Source organism: Podarcis muralis, chromosome Z (genome assembly GCF_964188315.1).
Source record: "Podarcis muralis chromosome Z, rPodMur119.hap1.1, whole genome shotgun sequence".
Taxonomy (NCBI): Eukaryota; Metazoa; Chordata; class Lepidosauria; order Squamata; family Lacertidae; genus Podarcis; species Podarcis muralis.
Genome location: NC_135673.1, coordinates 9,230,829 through 9,254,275, shown reverse-complemented (window position 1 = coordinate 9,254,275; position 23,447 = coordinate 9,230,829). Strand labels below are relative to the sequence as shown.

Genomic DNA, 23,447 nt, shown 5'->3' with positions numbered 1-23,447 from the left:
TATCATAGGGGACTGAAATCAAGATATACTATGCCCACACCATTTGTCTGATCCATCAGGTTTGTAATTCCATCAAAAAAAGAAATGAGATTGGTCTGGCATGACTTATTTTTTAGGAAACCCATGCTGGGTCTTAGTAATCACAGCATCCTTTTCTAAATGCTCACAGACTGACTGTTGAATTATCTGTTCTAAGACCTTCCCTGGTATCAATGTTAAGCTCACCTGGATCTTCCTTTCTTCCCCTTTTGAAGATGGGGACAACATTTGCCCACTTCCAGTCTGTAGGGACCTCACCTATTCTCCTAGAATTCCCACAGTTCATAGATAAAGGCTCTGAGATTACATCCACAAGCTCCTTTAGTACCCTTGGATGCTGCTCATTAGGCTCTGGAGATTTGAATTCATTTAAAGTAGCTAGGTGTTCCCTTACTACCTTTTTTCCTATCTTGGGCTGCAGCTCCCTCCTTACATAATTTATTGTGTTATCTCCAGGCTGGGCATCACTTTCCTTTTGGGTGAAGACAGAGGCAAAGTAGGTGTTTAGTAATTCCGCCTTCTCTCTGTCACCAATAGCATTTCTCTGTCTTCTCCACACAGAGGACCTGCCACTTGCTTGTTTTTCCTCTTACTTTGGACATAGCCAAAGAAACCTTTTTTATTATTTTTAAACTCTCTTGCAAGCCTGAGCTCATTCCAAGCTTTAGCCAGTCTGACTTTTCCCCTGCAACTGTTGTCTACTCCTTTGTGATTTCCCCTTTCTTCCATTTCTTATACATGCCCTTCTTAACTCTCAGATCATCGGTAAGCTCCCTATGCAGCCTCCCACTTTTCTTTCTTGTAGGTGTAGCCTGCAATAGAAGTCTAGTAGCTTCAGAAAGTAATCTGACCGTGGCACTTCTTTTATTCCATTGGATAAATAGAATCACCCATGTCCACAGAGGTAAATCCATGGCTATGAGAAGGGCCAGATTTATGCAGGGACAGCCCCATGGAGGCCATGTATTCCACAAAGTCCTGAGCGGTTCCTTGTAAGGTTGCGTTGGCATGGATGTTAAAATCAGACTAGTAGGAAGCCAGGCCAGGGTTGACAGGGCAGTGGCTCCACTGTCTGTACTGCATCTTCAGCCAGAAAGGTTGCCTGAGTGACTTGTGTAAGATCAGGAGCAAACAGTATCAAAGAGGACATCTACAGTTTTCTGGAAGATTCTACCCTTTCTTATGTATTCTACCAGCCATCTTGTCATTACCCCCACGTTCATTTTTCCTTCACCTTGTAGTCCCAGATCTTGCTGTTGTAGTGCTATGGGTAAGATGGTAACCACCTTTCCCCCCTGCTTCCCTTCCTTCTTCTCCATCTTCCCCTTCCTGCAATCGCTCCTTTCTTTCTGCCTCTCTCTCTCTTCTATAGCAAGCAGCAGAATGCCTCCAAGTCCAAATCCGTGTGGGAGCAGAGAACCAGCCAGATCCGAATGCACAACTTCCGGACGAGCTGTGAAGCCCTGTACAATGAGCTGGACCCAGAAGATCGAGTTCGTTATGCTACCAACCTTCACATCCGCCCAGATATGAAAACTCACTTGGACCGCCCCCTAGTGGTTGAGCCAAGGAGTGACAGCCGCAACAACAACATCAACAAGCTGAGTCCCGTTGATGTGCAAGAGGTCACGGAGGAAGTGAAGCCCCCACCAGCTGTGAGCACTGAAGGGCAGCGGAAGCATCACCGACATCGAGATAAGGACAAGGGGGGAGAACAGGAGAAGAGCAATGTGCCGAAGGATGAGAATGGAGAATCTGGCCCAAACCATAAAGAGGAGCGTCATCGAACACACAGGAGCCGCAGTAAAGAGGGCGAGAGGAGTGGGAAGGAAGGGAAAAGCGAGCGCAGCCGGGGCCAGGAAGGAGGAAGGCGGCATCACCGCCGTGGGTCAGTGGAGGAAGGAGCCGAGAGAGAGCACAGACGCCATCGGGGTCACCGGCACTCAGCCGAGCGGCAAGCAAAAGAAGGCAATGGAACCATCAACGGAGCCAAGACGGAGCGTCGTTCACGTCACCGGGGTGGGTCCAGGCCTGGGAACCGGGAAGGTGACCCTGGCTCGAAAGGGGAAGGGGGGGAAGAACCCCACAGACGGCACAAGATGCGACACAAGGCCCTGTCCACGTATGATTCAGTGGACAAGCCGAACGGGGAAAAGGAGGGAGAGGCAGGAGAGAAGGAGCTGAGGAATCACCAGCCAAGGTGAGTCAGGTTCTGTCCCAATGAAGTGCTTGGTCTGTGCAGGACGAAGGTCATCTCAAGGGCTGGGTCCATTTTTGGGGCTCAGGAAACATGCTGAGTCCCACAGTTCAGTGTACTGGTTAGAGTGTCAGACTAGGACCTGAGAAAGTGTGGGAATGTTCAGGGAGGCAGGAGAGGATATATTGTTTAATAATATCCTTCTCAACTTGTGTTAGCAAGTTCTATAATTTAGCAGAGTAACATTCCCCTTTTAAACTTGCACAGCGGATAACTTGTTGCCAGAGTTGCATAAGCCTCTAAAATAAGTTTCCTGGTAGTTCCCCTTTATTCCCTCCTAAAAAGAATAGACACGACACAGTCTTGTATAAAAAGTATAAAATAGTTTACTCACACATTCTGTTCACAGATGGATCCCAGAAGGCAGACCTAGGTTATAAAATGCCTGTATACACACTTGGAATCTACCCAATAAGGAGATAGTTCCTTTGTCCTCTCTTGGCTGGAGGCCAAGAGAGCATCTCAGGCTAAGGAGATGTTGCTTCTTCAAGGAATGGAGGAAACAGGAAGTTTATCTACTGGCTGGACAAACATCCCTCTCTAGGAATGTTGTATTTGACTGCTCTGTGTTTCACATCCCACAGAAAGTATGTTTCAAATCCCCACTTGGTCACCTTAGGCCTGCCACCTGCTTTCAGCCTACCTGACCTCACAGGGTTGCTGTGAGGATGAAATGAGGAGAGGGGAGGAAACTGTCTATGCCACCTTGAGCTCCTTAAAGAAAATGTGGGATGTTAAACAAACCAACCAACCAACCAACCAACCAACCAACCAACCAACCAACAAACAATAGATACTCTTTGCCAACTCTTGCAAGCAGGATGGAGGCAAGAGTGTAAACAGGGTGGCAATTCCCAGTCCCAAAGATGTAGACATTGGAAATAATTGATTTGACTAACGTAGGTCTATTAACTTCAGTGGGTCTGCTTTGATTAGAACATGTTCCATGTTGCTTACATTTAACAACATTCTTAATCGGCTCCAATGATTGCAGGTTGCCTCTGTGGCCAAAAGGAAGTAACCATTTCTTGTTTCCTTTCCTACATTGTCTTTATACATCCAAATTAACAAACTAAACAATAACCTTTGTAATCCTTCATATAATTGCAACCAACCAATAAGGCTAAAAGTCAGAACCTGTTTCTACCTGAGAGCCAGTGGGAGTTGGTCGATTTGGGGACAATGTACCACACCACACTTGGGCTGCCCTCAGCCAATCCTCACATGACTGCCTTTTTACTTACAACCAATCAGTGGGAGGCTCTGCAGTTTTGACTCTTACTCTTGGTCTCCCTGCCAGACCCAGCCACCACCAATTGTAGGCAATTGTTTTTCCCCAGAGGTGGGGCTATCCTCCATCCACTACCACAGTTCAAGCACACACTGCAGCCAGACCAGTGCTTTGAGGAGAGAAGAGGGAAGAGCTGATGGACAGGAACAAGTCTCAGGGGAAAGAGAAAGAGAGAGACAGAGGGGTGGAGGCCACGTTTGGACCACTGGGAAGAGGTTTTCTAGCCCTGCACATTCATTCATTCATTCATTGCATTTTCATCCCACTTTTTTGTCTCCAATGATCTCAATGTGGTGTACATGGTTCAAATCCCCACTCAGCTATGATGATGTCTGGGTGAGGTCTTCTGCCAGACACTACCTCTCAGCCTAACACAGGGTTGTTGTAGAGGTTTACTGAGGAGGGGGGAGAGCTATGTTAATCTCTTTGGAGGAAAATTGTGGCATATAAATGCAATAAATGAATAAAGTGGCTCCAATCAGAGGCTTAATGATCGCTGCAGATCTCCTCACACACACTTCTGATTTCCCCAGCATTTATGATAACTTGGGAGAATTGTTTCATGGCCAAGGTGCCAGCTCAGCTTTGGAGGAAAAGCTTAGCTCTGGAGGAAAGGGGGAACGCATGCAGGGACTGCAATGTAATGATACTGCTGCAAGGTACAAACTCTGATTAGGAATAAATGGCTCCCCCAGGGTTGCTGTTAGCTGCTTGCATAGGGACGAGCAGGGCTGGTATAGATTTTGGCTGCTGGAGTCTCCTTGCGGGGTCTTGTTTTTAAAGATTTTTGGATTTTTGGAACAGTTCCTGAGCTATAATAATACACTTGAGAGCAATTTACATGCCACAGCCAATTAATCAGCAGGACTTGAGAAAGCCTTTTCTGCACTTTGCCAGACGATGACTGTGTGGTTGCCCTGATGTCCCTGGGGCCGGTTTTGGCACCCCTTTGCTTGGCATTCTGGGGCTGTGAACTTAGACTTCCTTAGCAAAAGCCTATTCCTAGTGAATATTTTCTATGTCTCTGGATCAGCGGCGACTGGTTCATTTGAGCAATAGCGCACTGCTCCACCAAGCTGAGTTTGCCCTCAGCCAGCCCCCACCTGCCTGCTTTCTTACTTACAGCCAATCTAGGGAGTGGCACTGCCCATCAGCTCCCTCCTCCTTTGACTCAGATTTGCTCAGGAAGAACTCAACAGTGAAGAGGAGATGGGGGAAAACCAGAATTAGTTGACTTCTCCTGTCGTTGAGTCTGGTGCCACCTACTGCTGCCCTCCCCAGCTTCAACCCTCCCAGTCCCAGTGGGCAAAAGGCCAGTATTGACTTTCTGGGGTTTCTGATGGTTTCTGAACCATCACCAACCCAATATTCCACGCTAGAGGAAGGGGTAATAGCTGCAGTTGTCAACTTAGCAAAGTCTTATAAAAACATCAGCACCACAAAAACTCTACATAGCAAAACGCAATCCCCACTGTAAAGGAGCAACCCCCTTCACTGCTGTGGCTTTACATTTATGGTGTCAATTGAATGACAGGTAGACAAAGCAGCCCCCAAATCTGCTAGGCAGGCAAACTCAGGTTAGTCTGCTTTGGAATCTGAGTAGGACAGGTTCCTCCTCCGTCCTTATCTGCTGCTCTTACATTCAGATGAGGATGCTACCCCATTACCTGAAGCCAGACTTGCCTGTCTGTCCAATAGGATTCTATCTGGAGAATATGTGTGCAGGTGTGGAGGGATCCATCATGCCAAGAGATGGGGAACATCAGCCCTCTGGGCCTCTGTATCTGGACCTGGTGACCCAGGTCCAGGTCACATGTCCTTCCTCACTCATCCTACTCCATACCTTCGTTGGGTGTTTCCCCCCCTGGCTGGAATATGCCCATTCTCAGAGTTTAAGAATGACTCTTGCTTGCCTGGATGGAGGATAGACGAGAGGTGTCTGAGTATGTTGTAGAAACCACCTACTTTTGTCTATGACCCTGATGGTTGTCCAGAAGGAACATAGCCTCCAGGATGAAAAACATTCTCTGCCCCTCATCTTGCCCTTCACTTCAGGAAGGGGGAAAAATGTTTCAGGCCAGTCCAGGTCATGCCTGGAAACAAAGTAGGAAACAGCAAAACAGATTGCATAAGCTCATGACAGCCAGCCTCTGTCAATAATCTGGCAGCTCTGTTCTTCATACTGTTTGAAGCTGTCCAAAGGCACGTAAATGCATAACGGGAATCAAGCCTGGGAATCTTGCACGACAACAAACCCTCTGCTTAACATGACTTGAGAAATCAGAAGTCTCTGCTATCATTGATTCACAGTTCACAATGTAGTGAGAAAGGGGTATGTTGGCAATGGTGTTTCTCTGTGTGCTCTCAAGCTGGGTTCTTCAATCAAATAACTTCTTCTCAGGAGCCTGTTACACCTAAAGCAGCCACAGAAAGACTCTTCGGTTGCAGGATTTAATTTTCCTTTCATTCCATGTTTTGCAGAACAAATGAGTTCTGGTACCAATCACCACAATTTGTTGTTTATTAGACCACCTCTTCCCTCCGAAAGAGCTCAAGCTTTTGTTCATGGTTCTCGCCCTCCTCATTTAATCCCCACAAGAACTGGCTCAAGGTAATCAAATGGGAATTTGAACCGTGGCCTTCCACATCCTTGTTGTTGTTTAGTCGTTTAGTCGTGTCTGACTCTTCGTGACCCCATGGACCAGAGCATGCCAGGCACTTCTGTCTTCCACTGCCTCCCGCAGTTTGGTCAGGCTCATGTTTGTAGCTTCGAGAGCACTGTCCAACCATCTCATCCTCTGTCGTCCCCTTCTCCTTGTGCCCTCCATCTTTCCCAACATCAGGGTCTTTCCCAGGGAGTCTTCTCTTCTCATGAGGTGGCCAAAGTATTGGAGCCTCAGCTTCACAATCTGTCCTTCCAGTGAGCACTCAGGGCTGATTTCCTTAAGAATGGATAGGTTTGATCTTCTTGCAGTCCATGGGACTCTCAAAAGTCTCCTCCAGCACCAGAATTCAAAAGCATCAATTCTTCGGCGATCAGCCTTCTTTATGGTCCAGCTTTCACTTCCATACATCACTACTGGGAAAACCATAGCTTTTACTATACGGACCTTTGTTGGCAAGTTGATGTCTCTACTTTTTAAGATGCTGTCTAGGCCTGTCATTGCCCTTCTCCTAAGAAGCAGGCGTCTTTTAATTTCGTGGCTGCTGTCACCATCTGCAGTGATCATGGAGCCCAAGAAAGTAAAATCTCTCACTGCCTCCATTTCTTCCCCTTCTATTTGCCAGGAGGTGATGGGACATCCTAGTCCAACACTAATCATTACACCACACTGGGTTACCATCATTATATTCACACTGGATCATCATTGTCATGTGTTTGTATGCCACCTTTCCATAGTTAAACCATATTCAAGGTGGCTTACACCATGGACAGATTTACACAATTAAAAAAAAATCCACAAGCAGTCATAAGCAATAAATAAAAACAGCTGAAGTAAGTACACAATTAAGCAATCCCCTCATAGGTTATAATAAGATCTCACAATTTACATACAAAAAATCAATACTGATAACAGCAAAGCTAAGAATCTCCATAATTAAATCTTGACTCTAAAAAACCCCCTAAAATATACCCCAAGTGCCTTGAGGCATCCTGACCAGCAGGTCCTGCAGAACTGTACAGCCAGGTACAATATAGGGTGGGGAGAGACACGGATCCAGATGCAAAATGGCAGCTTAGGGGGAAAGGCCAGTTACCTACTTACCTCCCTGGGTAATAGAATTACAACTCCACATTCAGTTCAGGGTAGGATTTTTATAAGCTTTTTGTTGATGCAATGAAGTATAAGGAGTTTTCTGACCTCCTGCAAATCATCCAGGAAGTCAACAGGTAGATCCTGGCCTGAAGAAGCTATGGAAGGGATTCAGCCCCAAAGACCTGACTCACAGTGATGTTTTTGTTGTTGTCTCTGTTCTTGTAATCTCAGGGAAGGTCAGTGTGACACAGAGGCCAGTGGGAGTGTGACTGTTGCCCCTCTGCACACCTTGCCTAGCACTTGTCTGCAGAGGGTGCTTGAGCAGCCAGAAGATGCTGACAATCAGAAGAACGTCACTCGCATGGGTCAGCCATCTCTGGACAAATCTGCAACTGTGAACATTCCTGTCACTGTCACGGCACCTCCTGGGGAAGCCGCCATCATACCAAGTGAGTTACTCCAACAGACTATTATTCCATCCATTGCTCATGCTTTGATGACCTCCCACCTGGACTGTGGTAATGTGCTGTATGGGGGGCTTCCCCTGAAGATGATCCAGATGCTGCAGCTAATGCAGAATGCAGCAGCTGGGCTGGTAAGTGGGGTAGCCAGATGGGTGGTGTGTCACTATTTCTGAAAGTGTTTCACTGGCTGCCAGTGAGCTGATTGGTCCAGTTCAAGGTGTAAGTATTAGCATTCAAAGTTCAGAATGGCCTGGGACCCAAGTACCTAAAATTTTATAATCAGCAGACAAGGCTTTGATGGTCCTGCCACCAGTGGCGTTCCACCCTTTGCAGGACCAGGGGATAGGCGCAGAGGGCAAATTTTGGGGGGACTTAAAAAACATACCTGTTTACTGAGGCATTTGATGACTGAAACATACTGTTTCTGCCAATCGTAAGACCACTGGCTGGAGAATGTTTTAATATATACACACACACTGCTGAGTTTTTCACCCTGGGCTCCTTCAGGGAGAAGGGCAGAATATAAAATGAAATAAATGTTCAGCTCAGTTTTATCTACTCAAACTGGCAGTGGTTTTCCAAGATCTCGGACATTGGTCTTTTCCTCCATTGCATTGTCCATTGACTGATGGAGTTGTAGTTCAGCAACATCTGGAGTCCTAAATGTTCCCTGCATCCTTGCTACTATAGATGCTCTAGTATTGAACTATGTTCCATATGGTTCTTTGTGAGATGGGTTAGGACTCTGAGTTCTGGGGGCAGAGGGACACCACTCAGGTTCTGAAGCAGCTGTCTCCAATGAAACTGTCACCACCTCCAGATTGTCAGTATTTTGTAGGAGGGATTCTGAGTAGACCTGGCTAGGATTTCTCTACAACCAATTAACTGGCTAAAATCAGGCAGTTAACTAGCCACATCATTAAGACATCCTTCCCCAGCTTGGTGTGTTCCAGGTGTTGATGGATTCCTACTTTCCTCAGTTCCAGCCAGCATGGCCAATGGTCAGGAGTGACAGTAGATGTAGTACAGCCAGATCTGGAAGGCCACTGGTTCCCCATCTGTGCTCACCAGCTAGAATGGCCCTAAGTTGGGAAAGGCTGCTTTACTCTCATGTTCTAGTCCAGTGTCAGATCCCTTAGAGAAACCATAGGCAAGGCTGGTCAAGAGTTGCCAGACCATGTACAGCTCTGAGTGAGCAACTTGCTCCCACAAAGCTTGGGAGCAGACTGAGGCCTTTTAAGTCTGTGTCTCCAGACTACCTCTTTTGGCTCCAGTCCTTATAAAGAGACCTTCAGAAGGACCAACCTTCTGGCATGAAGATGGCCACTCTTCCTTTGTTCCACAGCCTCCCTCTTGATGCGCTCCATGTGCCACCAGACTGATGGTGTGTGTGGTTCCTCAGGGAAATGTGTCTGTGAGTGTCCTGGCTCTGGACCTACAGGTTCTGGTGGTCTGATATGTTCCTCTTGTGGTTCTTGTCCAACAGCTTCAGGCACAGTGGTCTCCCTATCTTTAGCTCCCTGTCTGATGTCCTGCAGCTTCTGACTCAGTGTCCAGATTGCTGCTAGTTTCAGTAATTAGGAAGCCCCCATTTTGATGCCTTGTTGTCAATGTGTTTGTCAACTGCAGTGAACAACATTGAATTTGAAACTAAAATAGAAGAGAAGAAAGACATGGATGTGGATGATGACTTTACAGAGAAGGGACCAAAACCTATCCTGCCATATAGCTCCATGTTCATCTTAAGTCCTACAAACCCGTAAGTCCTCACAGCTGCTTTTCTGCATTGTATGTCTAAACTGTTTTTAAAGGGTTTCAGTCAATGTTAGTCCTACTTAAAGTAGACCCATTGAAAGTAATACACGTGATGAACTTAGAGCTATTGAGCCCAATGGATCTACTCTGTGTAAAACAGAGGGCTTATCCAGACTTCCTTTTGTGCTGCGTTTCTAGGCACAGGACTGGGCTCTAAAGCTCTGTGTCCAAGCAGGTTTTTTGGGGGTTTTTTATCTTGGTGCTTTCCTTGGGAAAACCCACATTTTACAAATGGCAACCAGGTTTTCTGCAGATTGCCATTTGCTCCAACTCAGTGGCAAAACCTGCATTTTCCCAGGGAAAACACGGGAGTGAAAAAGGGTTTGGACACAGAGCTTTAAAGCACAAACCTGTGCTTGGAAAATGCAGCACAAAAGAAATTCTGGATGAGCCCTTAGCTGTATACAGCCCAATAAGCCAATAAGCCAGTGACAGATTTATGGTCATCATGGCATTGTACCCAGCCATTGGGTGAGGGTCCTCTATTTTTTCCACCAAGTAAACTGGACTGTGTCAAAATCATGGATCTTGGGCTGCTGCCCCTTTTGACTCTGACCTTTGGCTCCTTGGATATCTACTATATATTTTGGATAGACACTCAGTATGCATTAGGACACTCTATGTTTGGATGCAGTTGAGTGCCATTCTGAATCAATATGGCAGACTGAACCATTGAAAACTGCACAGATTTCCACTGATTAATTTCAAAACTGCATAGATATTTTGGTTCCTTGAAATTCCTGAGCAATGCCAAGCACAAGCCTGCTTACACAGTTTTATGAAAATTAGGTCCCATCCTATTTTTTTGACTGTGATTTGTTTTAATTGATTTTAGCATTGTGTTTCTATTTAAAACAATAATTGTAGCCTACATGGGGACTTTATGTTGAAGGGCAGCTAAGAAATCAAATAAGTAAATGAAAATAAATATAGCTGTCACATGTGGAAAAACCAGTTCTTTGTTGTGCTCTTAAAATACGTGTATACATAAATGGTCTGGCCCTTACAGAATCCGGCGACTGTGCCATTACATTGTGAACATGCGTTACTTTGAAATGGTCATCCTCATCGTCATAGCCCTCAGCAGTATTGCCCTGGCAGCGGAAGACCCCGTCCAAGCTGAGTCACCAAGGAATGAGGTAAGGAATAGCATCTTATGAAATCTCCGCAAGGTTGCTGCTAAACTTGCCATTCCGAGTAGGTGGGGTGGATGTTTATAGGAAACAACCCTACAATCTCCCACATATTTTCTGCATGTTTCCACAGGCACCATGCACCTGCAACTCCCATCAGCCATGGCTATTGGCCATGTTGCTGAAGGTTGATGGGAATTATGGTTCAGCAATATCTGCAGCACCAAAGTTTCCCCATCCCTGGTGCAGGGGCATCCCCCAGCCTGGCTCACCACCTGGGGCACATGTTCAGAGAGCTCAGGATTTCTAGTTCTAGCCTAGGCAGATCCTATCACTCTCTGAGTACTCTAGGAGAAAGTGGGGGAACCCTTTAAAGCCTTGAAGCAACCCATATGGAATCCTAGTAGTAAAATGTTCTATCTCCTTAGAAGCATGACATTTTCTCATCTAATTACATTTTCGCTGCTTCCTTTTTTTAACATCAAACTTCCCGTTCTGATTTTAGGCTCTCAAGTACCTGGATTACATATTTACAGGTGTCTTTACATTTGAGATGGTGATAAAGGTAAGAATATCTCTCCAGTACTCTTATGATCTGTCTGCACAGAGGAACAGGAAGCGAGCTGGGCCTTTGCGGGAGTGGAGCTGTATGGCTAATGTAGCAGTCAAGAAGACTGCTGATTCTGTATTTAGACTACCCTCATGCTCTTTTTGGAATGGCATGGCACCCCTTTTTTGTGCTCCTCACTATAAGCCTTCACCAGAAGTCATTTTCAGCAAAATTTCACTGGGGGTTAAGCAGCTGTCAGACCCACCAATGCTTTTGGTGGTATTTTGGGGGTGCTCCTTTGCTGATGAAAGGGTCACTTGAGGGTAGATTTGGACTTCAAGGAGGTGAAACTGCTGCAGTGCTTGGAAGCTGGTGCAGAAATGCAACAGCTTAGATGCTCTCCATGTTACACTGGCCTTAGTTCAACTGCACTGGCTTCTGGCTCATTTTTGGTCCCAATGCAAGGTGCTGGTTGCTTTCCTAGGTAAAGGTAAAGGGACCCCTGACCATTAGGTCCAGTCGTGGCCAACTCTGGGGTTGCAGCGCTCATCTCGCTTTATTGGCTGAGGGAGCCGGAGTCCAGCTTCCGGGTCATGTGGCCAGCATGACAAAGCCACTTCTGGAGAACCAGAGCAGCACACGGAAACGCCGTTTACCTATTTATCTACTTGCACTTTGACGTGCTTTTGAACTGCTAGGTTGGCAGGAGCAAGAACCAAGCAACGGGGAATTTAAACCACCGACCTTCTGATTGGCAAGTCCTAGGCTCTGTGGTTTAACCCACAGCGCCACCCATGTCCCGGTTGCTTTCCTACACATCCCTAAATTGTTTGAGCTCAGAATATCTGAAAGACAGCTCCCCTTCATATGAAACTGCCCTTAAGTTATGATAATCTTCCCAGGAACCTCAGGCTGTGGGACTGTGGGCGCAGCCCTCCAAATCTTTCCATTTGATCCTCAGCCACACTTATCACTGGCCCTGCTATGCATAGTGCTGGAGTGGTTTTGCCTGGATGAAATGTGCCCTTGAACTGATGGGGCCACTTGCTTGTCCTTACAGAGCACAGAGAAGGGTGTGTGAGTGTGTGTAGAAACTAACCTGCTGCACAATGGTAAAATTAACACGTGTTGCGCAGCCCACTTTTGCTTCTGGCCCCACCCAGAAGGGAATGCCACCCTAGGCTGAAAAAGTTTCCCTACTCCTCATATATGCTAACACTCCTAACAGATTTGTATTGTTTGTAAGTAATAGCCTTTGTACAAAATAAATGGCCAGTGGTCTCTGGACATGGACTTGATTGTCTGGGGGTGGGGGGAGGAGAGACGGAAATGCAATGTGGGATAATGCAACAATGACTGCTAGCCCTGATGGCCACTTTCTCCCACGTTCAGTGTGTCTGAATACCAGTTGCAGAGAATCGCAAGTGGGCAGAGAGCTGTTGCTCTCATGTCTTGCTTGTGAGCACCTAGTTGGTCACTGTGAGCAAATGATGCTGGATAAGATGGGCCATTGGCCTAATCCAGTTGCAGGGCTCTTTTTATGTTTTTATGAGAATGAGCATTCCACTCATTTTATTGCACCTCTTGCTTGTGACTCTCTAGTCCAAGGATGGAGAACTTGTGGCCCTCTAGACTCCAATTCCCATCAGCCAACAGCCCACATGGTTAGTGGTCAAGGATTATGGAAGTCGTAGTCCAGCAAGATCTGGAAGGCCACCCCCCATATCTGCCCATGTCTTTTTTCTGTCCATCTCTGCATGCCACACACAATCTGTTGCACCCTTGAATATCTCATTCTGTACTCTGCTTTGCTTTGGGTTCTTCTCTGAAGATGATTGACTTGGGCCTGATACTTCATCCTGGTGCCTATTTTCGTGACCTCTGGAACATCCTGGATTTTATTGTGGTCAGTGGGGCTCTGGTGGCTTTCGCCTTTTCGTAAGTAGTTTTCGTTTATGGACTTTGTGGTTTTAGTGGATCAAGAAGCAGGATGACACTGAACTCAAAATGTCAATGTGTGTGACAGCTTATTTTTTGGGGTGGTTAAGTTAAGCAATTCCCATTTCAGTTTGGTGACCCCAAACATGTGCAGACTCTGAAGTCATGGATTGCCTCCAATTAAGTTTTACTCGGGGAATTAAAACAGCTTTTAGCCCCCTTAGCAAGCTACAGTTCCCAGGATTCTTTGGGGGAAGCCATGGCTGTTTAAAGTGGTATAGAATCATAGAGTTGGAATAGACCACAAGGGCCATCGAGTCCAACCCCCTGCCAAGCAGGAAACACCATCAGAGCACTCCTGACATATGGTTGTCAAGCCTCTGCTTAAAGACCTCCAAAGAAGGAGACTCCACCACACTCCTTGGCAGCAAATTCCACTGTTGAACAGCTCTTACTGTCAGGAAGTTCTTCCTAATGTTTGATACTGCTTTAAATATATAGTGCAGATGGGGCCTTAGTTATGCTCATTAATTTCAATGAACCTAATCTGACTATAGTCTCAATGTATTTATTTATTTATTTTATTAGATTTCTTGCCCACCATAAATTTCCAGGGTGGGCTACAACCATATAATATATAATGATAAAAAGTGATAAACCCATTACAATTATACGACATATAAAGCCATATGGAACGGAACACAAAATTCAACTAAAGAGTTGGGTCCTACAATGCAAAATACCTTACCTGTCAAAGTGTGGGGTGGGGTGGTTAAAGAAGTGCAACTTAAGCATCACCTGTACAGTGAAGATGCTAGATGCACTTCTGTGGAGGGGGAGTTCCACAATTTAGGGACCCTGCCCTGAACCTTCATTCCTTGCACTCTGAGGGTGATGGAACTACCAAGAAACTCAATTCTGCAGATCTTAGCACCTGAGGAGGTCATTAGGGATGGAGATGGTCTTTCAGATATATTTCCCCCCTCCTTTGCATAGTTTTATGGGTTCGCATAGGGTGGGGTGGATTTTGTGGCCACTTCATGCATGGACAAGAAGGGGTCAGGAAAGACAGTGGATCTGCATAATATCTGCATATGTATATTTAAAGGCTGTTAGGTAGCACAGTTTACAGTCAGAGCGATTGCTATTACAGCATTGGATTGTCTTAAAACTTAAGACTTTCATAAACAGTCTTGGCAAATGTACCTGAAAATATTCTAAACATCAAATATGAAGTAGTCCACCAGAAACAGTGCCATATAGCCATGGAGGTGGGTGGGATGTATGTTAAAATTATTCCATGCTATACCAGGGCTGTCCTTAGCATATGCATCACCAGGGCGCAAAGATCCTCCCAGCGCCCCCAAATTTAGTTCAGAACCCAAATTAACTTTAGCATTTGTTGTAAAATGAAGAAAAAAATGCAGCTCATGGAATTCACAGTGTGTGTGTGCTCTGGGCATGTTTTTGCGGAAATAGAAAACTAAAATCATGTGCTGAAATGCATGTGTAGTAGAGCTCTAAGTACTAAGTAGTTAGTCAAAGAAAATGCCGACAAATAGCGAAAATAAATATTATTTTTTAAACGATTTCTCTAAACGAATTTGAACTGTAAGTGATGAAATTAAAATGCAATTTGAAATGTTTCACTCGGGGTCAGCGGCACCTTTGACATGACTGATCTCGCATGGCTTGCATGCAGCCAGGAGGCAGCTCAATACAATACGTAACGTTATATTTTGTAAGAGTTAATTTTGCGAGCACGGAGCCATTGAGAATGACAAGTGCTGTTGTTGACTCGTCTGACAAACGCTGCCGTTGTGAATGACAAGCGCGTCTTCGGTAAATGAGCGGACAAAGTTGAAAGTCCTTTAGTGAAACAGTTCACCCTGTGTGCAAATTAATTGAAACAAACAATGAATTAGAAGTTTATTGTACAAAACTCACATATACGTACATTAGCAACAGATACGACCTCCGCTATTTTTAAGCAGCATTTGAACACAGTTTGGCATGGAATCTATTAGTTTCGAACAGTCACTGTTGATTTTCAGAAGCTGATTCAGGCGCTGATTACCACACTTGAATCAGTGCCTGAATGAGCTTCTGCGTAGTCATACAATCTACAGCACAGAGGCGACTTTTGCATATAGCCCACAAATTCTCAATGGGATTTACGTCCGGGGAATTCCCTGGCCAATCAAGTACCTGTATTTGCTGCTCTGTCATGAATTTATTTTGATGTGTGACAGGGGGCTAGGTCCTGCTGCAATATCCCAGTACCATCAGGACACCTCTTTGCCAGCTCTGGAATAACTCTCTTTCGTAGAACCTCAATATATTGTGGTGAACGCATCATTCCTTCTATTGGCTCCAGGCTTCCAACACCTTAATGATCAACTGACTTTTCGTGTTTGTTCTGAGTACAGGATTATGAGCAAGATAGAAAATGTGATTTGTTTCAATTAATTTGCGCAAGGGCGTAGGTATACATTTCGGTGATACCTAGGTATATATGTATTTTGTTTTTCTAGCATGATCAAAATTATTTATTATTTCATAACAGGTAGATAGTTAAGAGCTTAGGTGGCTACAGCAGTGGGCGCCTGGCACCACCCAGAATTCAGCGCCCGGGTGCCCTGCACCCCTTGCATCCCAGGGTAAAGATGGCCCTGCGTGCTGCCCTTACAAACTGGGAGTGTTGTGATATAAGTTGGGGCCCTTCCTGGTGTCCTTTTTATTGTGCATTCAGGATGATATGGGGCATTTGATTGGGGGTCCCGCTTTCAATACTCTTTGTGCCCACAAAGGTTTGTGGACAAATATACTGCTTTGTTTCCAAACGGTGCATAGCCTGTCACATCCTGCTAAAACTTTTAACATCAGAAATGTTCCCAGGGGTCAGGTGGGGAGCATTATCTTGCTTTCATTGTGCAATAGTGCAAGAGTGTCCCTCCAGACGTCTGTAGTGTGGTGACGTTGGGTTAGCACTGGCAAGGCTGATCCTGTTCCTCGATCACTCTCAGCCTACTTTGCTCAGCAAGGCACTTCCATTGCTCTGCATAGTAGGGGTGCCATATTTCATAAAGTGAAAACCAGGACACCCCAAAATTGTTGAGCTTTTCGGAAGTCCCCCCCCCCCGGACATCAATTCCGCCTTTGATGGGAGGGGAAGAGGTCCGAATGTTCAAAAGAACATTTTTATTTATATGTTTTGAAATGGTTAAAGTTTATAATGTATAAATTTATGTAAAACTAATTAAAAGATTATTATTATTATTATTATTATTATTATTATTATTATTATTATTATTAAAATGGCCTTTCAAATCGCGGTAATGTCCGGACATATAGCAGCCCTAGCATATAGGCACTACCATTGAATAGCTGCTCATAACTCTACAGGGGAGGAACGTGGATCCCTTCTAATTCTCTCCCCCTCAAAAATATATATGAATAAATCAAATTTAAAGGGGCCCAACACACACACAAAACAAGACAAGACCCTGGAGCTGTTCGTCTGCAATTTGGCGGGTTTCTTACCCAAGCATACGTGTCTCCTGCCTGCTATTTTCATATCAGTTGCCCACAAAACACTAGTGAAGAAGGTAATAATTCCTTGACCTCCCTGACTCTGTAAATGCTGCCCTTTGGTGTGTGTGTAGGGAATGTGGCTATCCTTCCGAATTGCAACTCCTGTTAGCCTCATCCAGCATGGGGTGGGATTTATGTATATCTGTATTTATTTATTGAAATATTTATATCCCACTTTTCTTCCAAGGAACTCAAGGTGCCCTGCATCTTTCCCCCTCTCCTTATTTTATCCTCACACTAACCCTGTGAGGTAGATTACATTGAGAGATTATGCCTGGCCTTAGGTGAGTTTCATGTGTGGAGGGGGATTTGAACCTTGGTTTCCCAAGTCTTAGTCTGACACTCAGATCACTTCACCACACTGGCTCTGAATGATGACGCGAGTTGTGAACAGACATGTTGGGTGCTCCAGTCTTAGTGCGACATGCTCTCGATATATATATACCTTCCTCTCTTCTCCTCCCACAACCCCGAGAGGAGGACTTGAGAAGCTTCCAGTTTTAGTTAACCACAGTGTCTCGTTTCCATCAAACCAGAGATCATGGTTCATGCTAACCATGGTTCATTTAAAGAAGCCAGCTTCTTGACCCATGGTTTGTGATGAAACAAACCACTCTTAGTGTTTGGGCAAAATGGAGTGCTGTGGTTCAGTGAAATAAAAAGAAAAGATTCCAAAGTTTTCCTCTCTGCCATGCAGGCGGAAGAGAGGGGAGGTACATGGCCGCTTGTAAATTTAATTATTTACAATAGGCCAAATATCAAATGTTTTGTTCTTGCAAAGTGTTACACAACTCCTGCTTCCTATCTCATATCAAGATAGCTGGAACGGCAGCTGAAGAAAAGAGGCATATTAACCTGACTCAAGTGGAGGCTGCTTGAGTCAGGGCAAAAGCCAGCTTCAGTCTGCTTTCTTATTTATAAGTGGTCGAGGGGGTGGTAGTGCTTGTCTGTTTCTCCCTCCTCCTCCTTAGTCTCACTCTTGCCTTTGTCAGAATCAAGAGCAGTCAAGGATGCTCGCCTCTATCTTTCCCCATCCCACTCCATTCTGTGTTTGTGTCTTAATAGATCAATGGCAGATACTTGCTGTTCAAGTGCACTGCATTCTGTTTTCTCCCGCCTGGGCCGCAAGAAAACACTTTTGTGGTATTTGTGATTATACTGCTACTAGTAATATTGTAGCAATGTTCTCCTGTTTAGTAATATACTTTCGACGCTGTAGAGCTTTCAGAGTAAAGATTTTCCAAATGCTGATCAATACTTCATCCGCAGTGGTGAAAATGGAGGAGAAGGTTATCTTGACATTATGTTAACAGCATCAAATTGAGCAACCTTACCATACAAATCAATGCCTTTTGCTAGGAAGAAAGCCCAATGATGTTCAGTGGTGCTTACCATTAAATCTGCAGTGTTGGGGACCCATTCTGGATGGGAACCTCATCATGGAGAGTTTGGGCCTTTGTCTCCTGCTGTGGTCCTGATCTGTATATTGGGATGGGGGAGGGCATGCCTGTTGTTTACATTGGGTTAAAGTTCCCACTGAAGGGAATAGATTTTATCTCCCAGAAATGCAAATAGGTATAGAGCCCCCAATAGGGATTGGGACCCCAACACAGAGGGGACTTTTGTCCTTCCTGCTACCATTTACCAGATGCCTGATTCATATCAGGTTCTTATGATGGCAGTTTCCATTTTGAAAGCTGCTCATGCAATAGCTTAACTGCATACACCACATAACGTCTAGGTTCGTCCCAAGACTCCAGGTCTGCCTGTTTGCATTTATAATTGTATTTTGGAAAGGAAATTACTTCTCCATTTTCAAGTGTCTGTATCCCAGAAATCATGCTTTCTTCTCTGATGGCTTTTTACACACAGGTCCAACTTACCAAATGCAATGCAATTCCTGGAAACTGTTCCTTAGGCGAGTGTTCACATAACAAATTCCTGATTTCAGTTGATTCCTATGGGAACTTAATCTGATCCAGGATTTGTCCGATCTCTCCACCCCGTCTCTCCATGGTTTCTTCCTGAAATGGCTGGAGCCAACCAGCAAAAGAGAGACAAAGGAAAAACTGATTTGTCCCATCTCTCCTGCTCTCTAATTTTCCCCATCTTGCTTTCTCCCTCTCTCCCTGCATGGTTTTTGCCCCCAAAATGGCTACCACTGACCAGGAAAGCGCAAAAAAGTAATGAAATGGGCAGATCCCAGCTGCTCAGATATCTGAATCTATGGAGTATAGCGAGCTTTAGGCATAATTATCTACCTTCATATAAGTGCATTGAAAGCAGGCAGCTAGTGGAACGTGTGTGTATGTGCGAAGGTGGGTGGAGCTGATTTCCTAACTAGGGGTGGAAGAGATATTCAGTGCAGTTCACATTTCAAGACAAGCCTACCTAATTCAGACTTCTCATATGAATTAAAGCATAGCCCCTCTTCAAAATGCACACTTCTCTGAATTTAGTGTTTGAAAATGCTCGTGCCAGGGTAAAGTTTGCATAGCAATGTATTAGTGGAAAATGCATGATAATAGGGTGCACATGGGGAACCCTTGACCTGCTTTATGTTGCCAAACTACACCCTCCCATTATCCCTGGCCATTGGTTGTGCTTGCTAGGGCTGATGGGAATTGTAGTCCTGCAACATCTGGAGGGCTGAAGGTTCTGCACCCTTGTAATAGGGGCAATTGCTTGTATAACTGCGTATATCTTAAAAAGCCACTTGCGAAAAGGTATCCTTCCAAAGAAATGCGTACTAAAATGGTGGTGAATTTTCATGAGGACTTAAAAATGAAAAGCGAACTTATGTGGAACTAAAATTATGATTAGAAAAATAAGAAACTTGACAAAAATTGATGTTAACAGTGAAAACCAAAACTGCCTCACTCTCATATAGTTTATCCTTTGCCTGCTGTTCCGTGGCTTGAACCAGAAGTGATGAGCTGCAATGGATGGATGAGGAAATTAGAGGAGAGGCTAACTCCAGTGGGATACCTGCTAACATAAAACCTACAATCAGTGCATAGTATTATTATTGCTGACATTTTGTTTAACCCAACCTTCCTCAAAGGTGCTCAAGGTAGTGTATGTGGTTGGGGAAATCTCCCCTTTAGCTGCAAAGCAACCTTGTGAGGTAAGTTAGGCTGTGAAAAAACGATTGGCTCAAAATCACCTGATAAATTTCACAGCCTGAAGAGACATTTGCATCTGGGGCTTCTCTGCCCAAGTCCAACGTGGGGCCTGTCAGTTCTTGTTGGACACAAACTCCCATTCACCCCAGTCAGTGTGGCCCATGGTCAGAGCGGATGGGAGGTAATGGGAGCTGGATGATCTGGAAGGCCACTTTGACCGAAAGGGACTTTCCATCCATGCCACTAAACTGAAAATATGTCTTTGGCTAGCTATGCAAGCACATGGTTGTTTCACTTTCCCGTTTGCTTTGTGAAAATGGAGAGGGTGGAGGTCCGATTTCCTTGGTGTTACCTTCTGTGCCATTGCTTTGGAGTTGTTGCATAGATGTGTGTTTCTTCCCCACCACTGACACTCTGCTCTTTCTTTCTCTTCTTCTCGCTGGGATCTTCTCTGTAGGAGTTTCATGGGGTAATGCATTACTGTTGTCCCTTGCCAGCTTGTCGATTGCCTGCACATTCACACAGCCACACCCTCCCGGCAATCTGTGTCATGCTGATTCCATCACTGCCTGTCATTTTTCTCAGTATCTGGTGACATTGCCTTTCCTCAGCTAATGGGCTCATGTTTTGCCCATGTTAGCTTTCAGCTGGGTTTATGCTATTGCAGCCATGCCCTCTGTGCTGCCCTGGAGCTTAGCTGTTCTGGGAGCCATCCACTTCAATGACTGCAGTGCCTTTAAAATCAAGCCTAGAATTGCAACAGGACCAAAATTGGATTGTTAATTGGGCCTGGACATTATGCCAGTTGTATTATGCAAATGCTATACTTGCCACAATGGCTCCCAGGATCTTTCCCAGTGCTAGCTTTAACCTACAAATCAACCTGAAGAGTTGGCTTTAATCTTTGGAGTCATAAAAACTTATCTGAAAGATGACACCCCCCCCCCCGAAGGCCCTCTTTAGAGGCTGTGATCCAGGTGGCCTAAGTGATCCTAAGTGAAGTGAGGTACATGGTCACCAAGCCTAGAGCTCTTCAGATAATGGCTCCTTTGCTGTTGTTATTAACAGTACTGCTATTTAATTTGTACACCACTTAATGTCAAAATAGGCTTCTAAGCAGTTCACAGGTAGACTCAAGCATTAAAATCCATTAAAATCCAAACATTCATAAAATATACAATACAGAAATCTCATCAATGCAATATGGAAGTCAAAAGAGGAGACTCAGGTAAAGAGAGGGAAGGTACATCGTCCCCAGAGAGCCTCACCTGCCACCTGATTTGTGCAGTTTATTTTTTAGCATAAGGTAGAGACCTTCCTATTCACCAAGGTTTTTTTTAGCTATGATTTTAATGTGGGTCATTTTATCTTGCCTCCCTCCATTGGAACAAAAGAGGTTTTGCATATGAGGTTTTGTATAGGTATGTGTATTATAAGTTGCTACAGATAAGTCTGTTTTTTATTTAACTCCTGGGTATGGATATCCCTAGACAAGGTGTGGGGGACCTTTGGCCCTCCAGATGTTGCTCAGCTATGACACCCATCAGCCCCACTAAAGGCCAGTTATGGTGGGAGTTGGGGTTCAGGAACATCTGAAGAACCAGAGATGTCCCACACCTGCCCTGGATGAAATTGCCTCCTTTTAAGAGGCCAAACTACTTGGTCTCCTCTGTCTGTCTGGAGAATGAATTGACTGTACGTCATCAAAAAATGACAACAAGCAAACTGGCTTTTTGCCAGTTAATAAATTCACTCTAGCCATAGTAAGACTTAGCTGCAGCTGAAGACTACCTTCAGACTGGAGATTCTGGTGGGAGAGATTCTATTCCGTTTGCATTTAAACCCCAAACTACCTAATTCACAATTTACAGAACAATACACAAAATGAATCAGCCAGCCTTCAAAATTAGAACTTTGCAAAACTTTGCAGTGCAGATCTCTAGCTAGGTAAAGTGTGCAAAAATGCACATAACAGGGTAAAGTGTGCATATGATGTGCAAAAATGCACTCTATCAGGAGAAACTGCTTTGTAAAAACATGCATATTAGGAAGAATTGCATACAGAAGTGTATATATTTAGATAAATGCTGACTAAAATACTGATGAATTTTCTGAACAACTTTAAAAAAATTGCATACATGTTGAAACTTGGAGAAATGACCTAGATTGGAAAAATGTGAAACTGAGAGAAAACAAACTTGACAGAGCCTCCCATTATTACCTCCACTGCTTCTTAACAAAGAGCCCTTCTGAATGACTTCATTTACTTTTCCCAAGTAGATTGACCTGTCTCACTACTTTAATATAGGAGTGGGGGACCTTTTTCCTCCCATTCCAGATGCTGATATGGAGGCAAAGAGACCTTTGCCTTAAAAATGAACTTTGCACGCTTGAGAAGAAAGAAATGCCACCAACCTCTGTTGGCTATAACTCCACCATTACCACCACCACCACCTCTCCAAACCCACACATGTGCATGAACAGTTCAGAGGTTACCACCGCTTATCACTACAGGCATGTAATATGTGTGCATATATTACATGGCTTGGCATGGTTTGAGTGGCATGCCGTCTTAAGAGGAAACTAGGCAGGGCCCATGAGATGGAAAAGCAAGCAAGCCAATGGAGTCTTTCAGACTGAGGGACATGTGTCTTCTTTGGTTCACCATCATGATCTTCTTTCTCTCTCTGTTTGCCTAGAGCAGGGATAAGACCCTTATGAGCCTTCATGTGTTGTTGGACCAACTCTTGCTAGTCTTAACCAGCATGGTCAATAAATAGGAATAATGGAGTCCCAGAACATCTAGGTGGCCACAGGCTCCCTAGTCTAGGGAGGCGTTTCCTCGTGATGCATCCTTCAGGGTAGCTGTACGTCACCAAAAGGTTTCCCCTGTGAGGGGTAATATATTTATAGCAGTGGGTGAGGAACCTCCAGCCTGTGAACTGGATTTGGCCTGCAAGGCTGTTTTCCAAAGACCCTGCCCATCTGTCCTACACCTGCCATGTAGAAACATGGCTGGATTGGGTGCTTACAACGCTGATCCCTGGAGAAAGCAAGACTGAACCCCTGATATATCAGATGATGCATGTGGAGTTCAGTCCTGCTTGGTCACAATCTCCCCACAATCTCTCCTCATTGGCAGGTAGGCAAGACCGCCCACCTGGGAATCACCTGCCATCATTATGCCAGTTGACTGACAGGTGGGTGGTCCTTGCCCACCTACCCAAGTTGTCCCAGGGGGTGGGGGAGATGAAGATCTGGCACACTGGGCCAAAAAGATTCCCCACCCCAATTGAAAGGGAAAGGTTAGATCTGATTCCACCGCCACCCTCCTTCCATTAAGAATCGTAGCCAGTGGTGCAGATGGGTAATTTTAGACTCAGGGTTTGATGGTCCTACACCTCCACCACTCTACAGATGGTAATGTATGTAACTTAACAATGCAAACTGCTGAGTTTGTGCACCTTCCTGCTCATCCTGCTG

The 23,447-nt window shown here is 45.0% G+C and overlaps 2 protein-coding genes across 9 annotated transcripts in view; one reads left to right on the top strand and one right to left on the bottom strand.

The window, feature by feature from the left end:
- Nucleotides 1-23,447, bottom strand: part of SLC31A2 (solute carrier family 31 member 2) — a 989,995-nt gene that overhangs the window by 621,578 nt on the left and 344,970 nt on the right. The gene's annotated exons all lie outside the window — the stretch shown is intronic.
- CACNA1B (calcium voltage-gated channel subunit alpha1 B) overlaps nucleotides 1-23,447 on the top strand; it is a 327,353-nt gene that overhangs the window by 237,416 nt on the left and 66,490 nt on the right. For all 8 annotated transcript variants that reach the window (XM_077922132.1, XM_077922131.1, XM_077922130.1 and 5 more), the window contains 6 exons: nucleotides 1,412-2,239; nucleotides 7,577-7,794; nucleotides 9,439-9,568; nucleotides 10,634-10,763; nucleotides 11,263-11,322; nucleotides 13,139-13,245. In XM_077922132.1, the coding sequence (XP_077778258.1) occupies nucleotides 1,412-2,239; nucleotides 7,577-7,794; nucleotides 9,439-9,568; nucleotides 10,634-10,763; nucleotides 11,263-11,322; nucleotides 13,139-13,245 (1,473 nt within the window). The remainder of the gene's footprint in view (nucleotides 1-1,411; nucleotides 2,240-7,576; nucleotides 7,795-9,438; nucleotides 9,569-10,633; nucleotides 10,764-11,262; nucleotides 11,323-13,138; nucleotides 13,246-23,447) is intronic.